Source organism: Salvelinus sp. IW2-2015, unplaced genomic scaffold, assembly GCF_002910315.2.
Source record: "Salvelinus sp. IW2-2015 unplaced genomic scaffold, ASM291031v2 Un_scaffold4536, whole genome shotgun sequence".
Taxonomy (NCBI): Eukaryota; Metazoa; Chordata; class Actinopteri; order Salmoniformes; family Salmonidae; genus Salvelinus; species Salvelinus sp. IW2-2015.
This window is the reverse complement of record NW_019945806.1, coordinates 27205-39098: the sequence shown is the minus strand read 5'-3', so window position 1 is coordinate 39098 and position 11894 is coordinate 27205. Positions and strand designations below refer to the sequence as shown.

Here is an 11894-nt window from a genome sequence, read left to right as displayed (position 1 = left end):
GTCTTTATTTAGACAGGGAGTCAATGCTGAGACCAAGATCTCTGTTCCAGATGAGTCCTGTTCTGCACCACAATAAAACACAACCTACAGATTCATAAACACAATAAAATGCACGTTATTTATACAGATCATGAAAACATTTGTTGTTACACCATGACATATATTGAGGCAAAAATGACAGACAGTAGTCCCAAAAGTGATCTAAATATAACTGAATTTATTGAACATTACAATGTACTTCAATATGATTGAATTTACAGGCCGATCCTGTACTGTAGGCATCATGTAATGAGGTCACATCTCCGTTTTCATTTGAAGATTCATTTCCTTTTCCCTTCGCATGTTTGGAACAATCACAAAGACATTGGCAACTTTGCATTTGTAGTCAATTTGGTAAAAAACAAGCGTTTCCAGGACAACGTTAATATAATGATGGTTTTGGGAAAACAACTCAGGAGATTTAATGATGCTCCTAASGAAGGTTTTAACGATGAACTGAGTCTTAAGATGCTCCTGAAAAACCAACCAGGAGTTGTAATCATTCGCCAAACAGTCTGGCAACTAAAACAAGTGATCAGTAACCATAACAACCGCGATCCGTAACCATAACAGAACACACAAACCTAAGATCGGTAACCATAACAACAGAACATACAGATGATATGGAACAGAGACTTGACAACAGACCTAGAACCAGTTGGTTCTGTGTTTCAGTCTCTCTGGGTCTCCTGTTCTCTCACCCAGAGGATTATGGTTGTATCCTAGAACCAGTTGGTTCTGTGTTTCAGTCTCTCTGGGTCTCCTGTTCTCTCACCCAGAGGATTATGGTTGTATCCTAGGACCAGTTGGTTCTGTGTTTCAGTCTCTCTGGGTCTCCTGTNCAGTCTCTCTGGGTCTCCTGTTCTCTCACCCAGAGGATTATGGTTGTATCCTAGGACCAGTTGGTTCTGTGTTTCAGTCTCTCTGGGTCTCCTGTCCTCTCACCCAGAGGATTATGGTTGTATCTGTGTTAAGTCTGGGTAGGATCTGATATGATTGGTGCCTCTCCCTGCTAGAGGCACCTCTCTCTCCAACCTCTCACATTTCATCAGCTCCGATTAATAAAGTAGTTTTAAAAAATGACTTTTCTGCTTTTTTCCCCTCACTCAGATCGGGTCTGGATCCAACCAGGTCTATATGGAACGGGTCTAGTTGTCCTCGGATCAGGTCTCTATATTAAACAAACTAATTGATGCACTTCGGGTCTGGGTGGGACCCGTGAAGCCCTCTAGTCTGAGGGGCTGTGATTGGCTAGATGCTTCTTCMCTCTCTGGCATCACCACGGTGACGAGGGGCTCTGATTGGATAGTTGCCTCTTTGCTCTCTGGTGTCCCAACTGTGACGAGGGAGGAGCCTGGGCAACGCGGCTCTGGAAGAGGGTCAGCTGATCGAGCAGTGGGAGGGGCATGTCTCTGATGACCAATGGAAGGTCTTCATTGCGAGCAGAGGGTAGATGACAACACTGAGGCCGGACGCTCCACAGAGAAACTAGAGGAAGGAGAGGAACCATCATTTACTACTAATACCATTAGGACATACTATAGGAGAGGCCGGACGTCCACAGAGAAACTAAAGGAGGAGAGGAACCATCATTACTACTACCATATAGAAACTCACCATAAATAATACATCACATAGAACTACATACATAGAACTACCATCACATAAACTCCAATCCATAGAACTACATCACATTAGAACTATCATCACATAACTATCATCCATAGAACTATCATTATATAATCATTATATAGAACTATCATTACATAGAACTCATTACATAGAACTATCATTACATAATCATTATATAGAACTATCATTATATAGAACAATCATTATATAATCATTATATAGAACTATCATTATATAAAACTACCATTACATAAAACTATCATATATAATCATTATATAGAACTATCATTACATAGAACTATCATTATATAGAACTATCATTATATAGAACTATAATTATATAATCATATAGAACTATCATTACATAGAACTATCATTACATAGAACTATCATTATATAATCACATAGAATATCATTACAAAGAACTCATATTACATAGAAACCGTACACCGGTCAGACAGAGAGAGAGGTCAGACAGACTCACCGGTCAGACAGAGAGAGACAGACTCCACCGGTCAGACAGAGAGAGACAGACTCACCGCGTCAGACAGAGAGAGACAGACTCACCGGTCAGACAGAGAGAGACAGACTCACCGGTCAGACAGAGAGAGACAGACTCACCGTCAGACAGAGAGAGACAGACTAACGGTCAGACAGAGAGAGACAGACTCACCGGTCAGACAGAGAGAGACAGACTCACCGGTCAGACAGAGAGAGACAGACTCACCGGTCAGACAGAGAGAGACAGACTCACCGGTCAGACAGAGAGAGACAGACTCACCGGTCAGACAGAGAGAGACAGACTCACCGGTCAGACAGAGAGAGACAGACTCACCGCGTCAGACAGGAGAGAGACAGACTCACCGGTCAGACAGAGAGAGACAGACTCACCGGTCAGACAGAGAGAGACAGACTCACCGGTCAGACAGAGAGAGGACAGACTCACCGGTCAGACACGAGAGAGACAGACTCACCGGTCAGACGAAGAGACAGACTCACCGGTTCAGGACAGAGAAGACAGACTCACCGTCAACAAGAGAGACAGACTCACCGTCAGACGAGAGAGACAGACTCACCGGTCAGACAGAGCAGAGACAGACTCACCGGTTCAGACAGAGAGGACAGACTCACCGGTCAGGACAGAGAGACAGACTTCGCCGGGTCAGACAGAGAGACAGAACTCACCAGTCAGGACAGCAGAGACAGACTCACCGGTCAGACAGAGAGACAGACTCACCGGTCAGACAGAGAGACAGACTCACCGGTCAGACAGAGAGACAGACTCACCGGTCAGACGGAGAGACAGACTCACCGGTCAGACAGAGAGACAGACTCACCGGTCAGACGGAGAGACAGACTCACCGATCTAGCAGTGTTTTCTGTAGCGCGCGACACGCCACCAGAGTTCCGCCCAAGAACATGTGACACACCATGACGTCACGGCAACACTCCATGAAGGTAACCACGGCAGCGGGGTGGAAGGTTCCGTTCCGCGAGATGAGACAGAGGCGGCGGAGACGAGAGCAGCATGACAACGCCTCCCAGAATGCACCGTTACACACCAGGTAGGGCTGCTCCAACCTACCCACACACACATTATATACAGWACCAGTCAAMAGTKYRGACACACCTMCTCATTCAAGGKTTTTTCTTTATTTTTACTATTTTCTACTTWGTAGAATAATAGTGAAGACATCAAAACTATKAAATAACACAWATGGAATCATGTAGTAACCAAAAAAAGTGTTAAACAAATCAAAATATATTTTAGATTTGAGAATCTTCAAATTGCCACCCTTTGCCTTGATGACAGCTTTGCACACTCTTGGCATTCTCTCAACCAGCTTCATGAGGTAGTCACCTGGAATGTATTTCAGTTAACAGGTTTGCCTTATTAAAAGTTAAAATGTGGAATTTCTTTCCTTCTTAATGCGTTTGAGCCAATCAGTTGTGTTGTGACAMGGTAGGGGTGGTATACAGAAGATAGCCCTATTTGGTAAAAGACCGAGTCCATATTACGACAAGAACAGGTTAAATTCAGCAAAGAGAAACGACAGTCCATCATTACTAAGACACGAAGGTCAGTCAATACGGAACATTTCAAGAACTTTAAAAGTTCCTTCAAGCTATATAATATATATAATGTGCATACATAATGTATATAATGTGTATAATAGTATATATAATGTATTTAATGTGTATAATGTGTATATATTATATATATAATGTGTATAATAGTATATATAATCTATATAATGTGTATAATAGTATATATAATGTATTTAATGTGTATAATGTGTAGAACAGTTTGTGGCTAATAAAGAACAGCAGTAAAGAACAGAAAGGCCCGTTGATGGATATATATATATATATAATGTGTATATATTATGTATATAATGTGTTAGTATATAATGTACATATAATGTATCTAATGTGTATATGTGTATAACGTATATATAATGTGTATAATGTATAAATTGTGTATAATGTATCTAATGTGTATATAATGTGTATAACGTGTATATCTAATGTGTATAATGTATATCATGTGTATAATGTATATCATGTGTATAACGTATATATAATGATTATAATGTGTATAACGTATATATAATGATTATAATGTGTATAATGTATCTAATGTGTATATAATGATTATAATGTATCTAATGTGTATATAATGATTATAATGTATCTAATGTGTATATAATGATTATAATGTGTATAATGTATCTAATGTGTATATAATGATTATAATGTGTATATATAATAGTAAATAATATAATAATATATAGAACAGTTTGTGGCTAATAAAGAACATAAAGGCCTGTTGATGTATATATATAATGTATATTATAATATTGTAGTAATATAGTATTATAATATAGTAATACTTGTGTGCAGTTCCTCAGTGTGTATATGGTGTGTGTTAGTGTATATGGTGTGTGTATGGTGTGTGTATGTTAGTGTATATGGTGTGTGTATGTTAGTGTATATGGTGTGTGTATGGTGTGTGTATGGTGTGTGTATGGTTGTGTAATGTTAAAGTGTATATGTGTGTTTATGGTGTCTCACCGTACGTGGGTGAGCTGGGTGCAGTTCTCAGTGTGTATATGGTGTGTATATGGTGTTGTATGGTGTTGTATATTGGTGTGTGTATGGTGTGTGTATGTTAGTGTGGTATGGTGTGTATATGGTGTGTTTAGTTGTCTCACCGTAGCTGGGAGCTGGTGCAGTTCCTCAGTGTGTATATGGTGTGTGTTATGGTGTGTGTATATGGTGTGTGTGGTAGTCTCACCGTAGCTGGGTGAGGTGGGTGCAGTTCCTCAGCTGTGTCGCAGCCCAGGGCGGCGCTGTAGTTCAGGTCTTTAAGGACCCCCCAGGTTGGCCAGAGATAATTGCCCGTAGGTCTCGGCAGTGTTGAGCCACCTGTACCAGCCCGGTCCTTCTTCAGACCCCGGCAACCCCGCAGCGTCAGCCTCCGCAGCCCCGGAACCCCACGCAGAGCCGTAGTAGCGTGTCCCCGACTCCAACCGCGGCTGGCGTTCACACACGTCCTCTGATCACACACACCCTGGCGCAGGGCTCCAGACGCGGCAGGGCGGAGATGAAGCCCGGGCCTGTTAACTCCAGAACTTCCAGACAGGGCAGCCGGCCAGCAGGTACCCAGCCCAGAGGTGCCCTCCCTGGGGGAGAGACCTCGGAGCTGGCCTGTAGGTCTGATGCCCAACGCGTGACGGTTCAGCTCCCAGCAGCCCAGAAGAGAACGGGGACGGGGAGGGAGGGAGGGTGTGGTGAACCGTCGACACAGGGCGGCAGGCGGCAGCGCCAGGGACCGGAGTGTGCGAGTTTGGCCAGGCTGGTACCACAGGTGTGTGTTGGCCTCCAGCCCAGGTGTGTGTGTGTTGTCGTGGTGATAGTGCGTGTGTAACAGGTTGGGTGGTGACAGATTGGGCAGCATAACCAGCCGGCTCATCGCTCGGCAACAAGCTCCTCCTCCTCCCCGCGCTCTACTGCACCTGGATAATTGGGACGGTGTGGCCTATACCGAGCTAAAGATTACAGGCTGACCACAAATCGCGTCGAGTCCTCTCACTCGGGGGCCAGTCAGCGATTGGATGACAGTTTTGTCGTAACGTGGGGCAACGGGAGAAGTTCAGCGCTTTGGGAGCGTTGCTAAAAAGGACCCGTCCTAGGCGACGTGGCGCCAAACCAGGAGCGAGGCAACTGCAGGGCTTCCAGGTCGCCCATGCTGAACGAGGCTATGGCCAATGAGGACGCAGCGCGGCCAGTGGGCGGGGTTTGGACCAGGAACTGAAACCAGGAAGGAGCGGAGACGCTCCGGAACACGAAGCTGAACACAGCGAGGTAGAGGAGGAGTAGAGTCTGGTCACCTAACACACAGCGAGGTAGAGGAGGAGTAGAGTCTTGGTTCACCTAAACACAAGCGAGGTAGAGGAGGAGTAGAGTCCGGTTCACCCTAAACACACAGCGAGGTAGAGGAGGAGTGAGTCCTGGTTCACCTAAACACAACAGGCGAGGTAGAGGAGGGAGTAGAGTCTGGTTCACGCTAAACACACAGCGAGGTAGAGGAGGAGTAGAGTCTGGTTCACACTAACACACAGCGAGGTAAGAGAGGAGTAGAGTCTGGTTCACCTAAAACACACAGCGAGGTAGAGGAGGAGTAGAGTCTGGTTCACTTAAACACACAGCAGGTAGAGGAGGAGTAGAGTCTGGTTCACCTAAACCAACAGCGAGGTAAGGAGGAGTAGAGTCTGGTTCACCTAAACACACACGAGGTGAGGAAGTAGAGTTGGTTCACCTAAACACACAGCGAAGTAGGAGAGTAGAGTCTGGTTCACCTAAAACACAGCAGCGAGGGTAGAGGAGGAGTAGAGTCTGGTTTCACTAAACACACAGCGAGGTAGAGGAGGAGTAGAGTCTGGTTCACCTAAACACACAGCGAGGTAGAGGAGGAGTAGAGTCTGGTACCTAAACACACAGCGAGTGTAGAGAGGCAGTAGAGCTGTTCACGATAACACACAGCGAGTAAGGAGAGTAGAGTCTGGTTCACACTAAACACACAGCGAGGTAGAGGAGGAGTAGAGTCTGGTTCACCTAAACACACAGCGAGGTAGAGGAGCATGAGAGTCTGGTTCACCTAAACACACAGCGAGGTAGAGGAGGAGTTGAGTCTGGTTCACCTAAACACACAGCGAGGTAGAGAGGAAGTAGAGTCTGGTTCACCTAAACACACAGCGAGGTAGAGGAGAGTAGAGTCTGGTTCACCTAAACACACAGCGAGTAGAGGAGGAGTAGAGTCTGTTCACCTAAACACACAGCGAGGTAGAGGAGGAGTAGAGTCTGGTTCACCTAAACACACAGCGAGGTAGAGGAGGAGTAGAGTCTGGTCACCTAAACACAGCGAGGTAGAGGAGGAGTAGAGTCACATTATAAACCCTGACCTTACCTCTCCAGGCGCCAGGTCGGGCAGTAAACTCCTCCAGCTGTTGGTAGTGAGGGAGCACTCTTCTAACCCATCATCAACTGCAAACATACCGTACCCTCCCTACACACACACCCACACACACACACACACACACCATCACACAACACACACGAGGTCAAACCAAAGAAGTTCTAGTTGAACCGTGTCAGTGCGTCTCCACCTGGTGACGTCAGTATGTCCAGCTGAAGCTGTAACTGGAAGAGCGCGATGCAGCAAGGGCACAACGCCGTAACTGGGCTCACACCGCTGTCTCAGCTCCGACAGCCGAGACAGCGAATCAGGCCTCGCCAACTCAGCTGGGCGATCGAAGCCACGCCCACGCTCAAAGCGAGAGATCGGAGGAGGAGGGAGGAGAGGAGGCCGGACAGACCGCATGGGAGGTCACGCCGACAACCACTATAGGTCCAGATGCAACCAGGAGGCGACAGCGAATCAGACGGCGTCGATGGTAGAACCGACACCATAGCAAGCCGCTAAGGCTGAGGGACTGCACGTGATTGGATAATGCTTCAGCACACTGGCGAACTAGCGCCGTCATCTGGCCTGAAGAGGGAGGTTCAGACGAATAAGAGAAATATTTGTACAGTGTGTGTGTGTGTCGGGTGTGTGTGTGTGTGCTTGTGTGTGGTGTAATGAGCGTGTGTGTTAACCGTGTATTCTTCAGACAGTGTGACATGTCAGCAGTGTCTCGTCATAGCAGAGCGTGTGTAGCTTGTCCTCTGAAATGTAGTGTGTGTGTGTGTGTTACCGTGTATTCTTCAAACAGTGTGACCATGGTCAGCAGTGTCTTTGTCATAGCAGAGCGTGGGTAGTCTTGGTCCTCTGATTAGTGTGTGTGTGTGTGTTAGCCGTGTATTCTTCAGACAAGTGTGACCGTGGTCAAGCAGTGGTCTTGGTACGGTAAGCAAGAGCGTGTGTAGCTTATCCTCTGGATGTAGTGTGTTGTGCGTAGTGTGTTACCGTGTATTCCTTCAGACAGGTGAAACCATGGTCAGCAGTGTCTTGGTCCGTAGCAGAGCGTGTGTAGCTTGTCTCTGATGTATGTTGTGTGTGTGTGTTACCGTGTATATCTTCAGACAAGTGTGAATCCATGGTCAGCAGTGTTGGTCGTAGCAGAGCGTGTGTAGCTTGTCCTGATGTACGTGTGTGTGTGTGTGTGTGTTACTGTGTATTCTTCAGACATGTGACTCGTTGGTCAGCAGTGTTCTTGTCATAGCAGAGCGTGTGTAGCTATTGCGGCAGGTCTCGGGAAACGTTATTTCACAAGGTCAGAGGGTGGAAACATAGACCAGGATACTTAAACAAGATCTATCGGAGAAGTCTGACATCCCCGATCGACCGACACCACCCTAACCCGCATCCCTAACACACAGCCTGGGAGAGAGACACGAGAGAGACAGAATATACTCTAATGACCTAAAGAGAATATTCTTCAACTTTTATAATTCAATAGCAAAGGAATTTGAACTATATTTACCTTTAATTTAACTAGGCAAGTCATTAGAACAAATTTTTATTTTCAATGACGGCTAAGCCGGGGAACAGTGGGTTAACTGCCTTGTTCAGGGGCAAGTGGGTAACTGCTTTGTTCAGGGAAACATGGGTTAACTGCTTGTCAGGGGAACAGTGGGTTAACTGCCTTGTTCAGGGGAACAGTGGGTTAACTGTCTTGTTCAGGGGCAAGAACGACGATTTATACTTTCAATCTAGCAACCTTTCGGTTACCTGCCAACGCTCTAAACACTAGCTACTGCCGCCCCTACACTCTAACCACTAGGCTACCTGCCCGTCTACACTCTAACCACTAGGCTACCTGCCCGCCCTACACCTAACCATAGGGTCTACTGCCGCCCTACGCTCTAACACTAGGCTACCTGCCGCCCTAACACTCTAACATAGGCTACCTGCCGCCCACACTCTAACCACTAGGCACTGCGCCCTACACCCTAACCACTAGGCCACCTGCCGCCCCTACACTCTAAACCTATCAGCCTACCTGCGCCTACACTCTAACACACTAGCGACCTGCCGCCTACACTCTAACCACTAGGCTACCTGCCCCCTAACTCTAACACTAGCCGACCTGCCGCCCTACACTCTACCATAGGCCTACCTGCCGCTCCCTACGATCTAAACCACTAGGCTACCTGCGCCCCTACAACTTAACCACAGGTAACTGCCGCCTACACTCTACCATAGGCTCCTGCAGCCCTAACTCTAACCACTAGGCACTTGACGCCCCTACACTCTAACCACTAGGCTAGCTGCCGCCTTACACTCTAACCATAGACTACTGCCACCCCTACACTCTAACCGCTAGACTACCTGCGCCCCTACACTCTAAAACCACTAGGCTAGCTGCCGCCCTACACTCTAACCACTAGCTACTGCCGCTACCTAACGCGGCTACCTGCGCCCTAACTCTTAACACTAGGCTACCTGCCGCCTACACTCTAACCACTAGACTACCTGCCACCCTACATCTACGCTAGACTACCTGCCGCCCCTACACTCTACACTAGGCTAGCTGCGGCCCTACACTCTAACCACTAGGCTAGCTGCGGCCCACACTCTACCACTAGGCTACCTGCCGCCCCTACCTCTACAACTAGCCCTGCCGCCCTACACTCTAACCACTAGGCTACCTGCCCCCCCTCACTCTAACCACTAGACACTGCCGCCCCTAACTCTAACCTAGGTTACCTGCCGCCCCAAAATCATTGAATCCATTTTAGAAAAAGGCTGTAATGTAACAAAATGTGGAAAAAGTCAAGGGGGCTGAATACTTTCTCGAAGGCACTGTATGTTTCTTTAACAGTACATTCTTGGGCTAATCTTGGGCTACCGTCACAAGTCTAGCTAGTCCATGGGGTAACAGTTGGCTAACTACTAGTCTGATTAAATCAGGCTGTAATACACATTCATTGGTATATACGCCTGACACTAATGCTTAAAAAATCATGTAAAATGTTCCTTACAAGCAAAGAGAAATGATGATAAAGATCATGTAAAATGTTCCTACAAGCAAGAGATGATGAATAAAGATATGTAAAATGTTCCTTACAGCAAAGAGAATGATGATAAAAATCATTTAAAACGTACTCCAAGGTTGTCTTTGCGGTTGTCCTTCAGCTGCTCGAAAGTTTTTACAAAATATCCACAGGAAAGTTTTGTTTACCAACTTTTATTGTTATTATTGTATTGTTTACCCAACTTTTTATTGTTATTTTACTTTTTAGAGCCGGTAGGTATTGTGTCTATAGAAAGTCTCACCCCGCCTTAAATATAAAAATGGTGGCGGCAGCATCATGTTATGGGTGTTATGCTTGTCACCTGGGGAGTTTGTCAGGATCAAAGGAAATATGAACAAAGCACAGGTAAAAAGTTGGAGGAAAACCCACTTCAGTCCTCTGAAAAACGAACATCTGGGATGGGGGTTGTATTATTCTGCAAGACAGAACGGCTTTCCAAGACATGTTGAGTGTTCCTCAGTGGTCTCAGTCCTGACAAAAGGCCTGCTGGAGGGAAGGCCCTTTCCTGTTTCAGCATGACAATGCGCCCTGTGCAGAAAGCGAGGTCCATACAGTAATGGTTTGCAAGTCAGGCCCAATGTTCCAACATCTCCAACAACAACCTTCCCAGAAGAGTGGAGGCTGTTATAGCAACAAAAGGGGGACCAATTCCATATTAATGCCCATCGACGAGCAGGTGTCCACATACTTTTGGTCATGTAGTGTACATACCAGCTCTCTAAAAACTCGGGTAAACAATACTTTCCTATGCATCATTTTCCATCAAAATTTTGACAAGTTAAAGGACAAACCACAGACAACCGGTAGCGTAAGTTTAAATGTCATTTTATTGCACCTTCTGGCTAGTAAGGAACATTTTAACGATTMAAGGCATTCGTTTCAAGTTGTAGCTAACTTATACATATACATGAATTGCTTATTACAGCCTGATTAAACCGACTAGCTAGCTACCGACTATCAACAGTACACTTTCATCCAAATATCATACTCACGCAATGCCTTTATTGCCATTTGACAACCGATAAAAATGAAATAAAATCAGACATTGAGTTCGCTGACAAGACAGCACCGGAGTAGGCTAACGTTAGATAGCTAACACCGGTAGACAGCTAACAGTAAGCTAGCTAGTTTAACTAACGTTACACTGGTTTGTTCTACCAACCTGTACAATTTGATTGTCCATATCTTCATCCAATACTCTTCCGTTTACAGACGAAGTCATAGTTTTTGAGTGTTTTTAATCAGTGCATGTCTACCAGCAGACAACTAGCTTCATGTGACAGCTGGGACTACAGGAAGTAAAACGCTCGTCAGTTTGCTGCGTTTCACCCGGAACATTGAGGACGGAACATTTTCCGGAAGCCGAACCTATAAAAGTCTTCCCCAACCCCCAGAGAGGGTTGTCTTCACAATAAAAAAATGAATGTAATTTTCACTCTGAAATGGTTCATTCTGCAGTGTCCACATACTTTTGGTCATGTAGTGTACTACCAGCTCTCTCAAAACTCGGTAAACAATAATTTCCATTGGATATTTTCTATAAAAATTTCGAGAAGTAAAGGACAAACCACACAGAAACCGGTAGCGTAGTTTAAATGTAATTTTATGCACCTTCTGGCTAGTAAGGAACATTTTAACGATTGAAGGCATTCGTTTCAAGCTGTACTAACTTATAAACATGA

General features: G+C 45.7%; 1 protein-coding gene across 1 annotated transcript; it reads right to left on the bottom strand.

Moving 5' to 3' along the window:
- Nucleotides 1-199: 199 nt before the first annotated feature.
- On the bottom strand, nucleotides 200-7644 carry fbxl18 (F-box and leucine-rich repeat protein 18). Its single transcript, XM_070441684.1, is given in 16 exon segments — nucleotides 200-1527; nucleotides 3034-3252; nucleotides 4970-5116; nucleotides 5118-5238; nucleotides 5241-5315; nucleotides 5318-5429; nucleotides 5432-5797; nucleotides 5799-5867; nucleotides 5869-5958; nucleotides 5960-6025; nucleotides 6748-6789; nucleotides 7142-7156; nucleotides 7158-7196; nucleotides 7198-7240; nucleotides 7341-7494; nucleotides 7497-7644. Coding segments are annotated over 16 exon segments (1761 nt in total). The 3' UTR covers nucleotides 200-1472.
- Between the last annotated feature and the right edge of the window lie 4250 nt (nucleotides 7645-11894).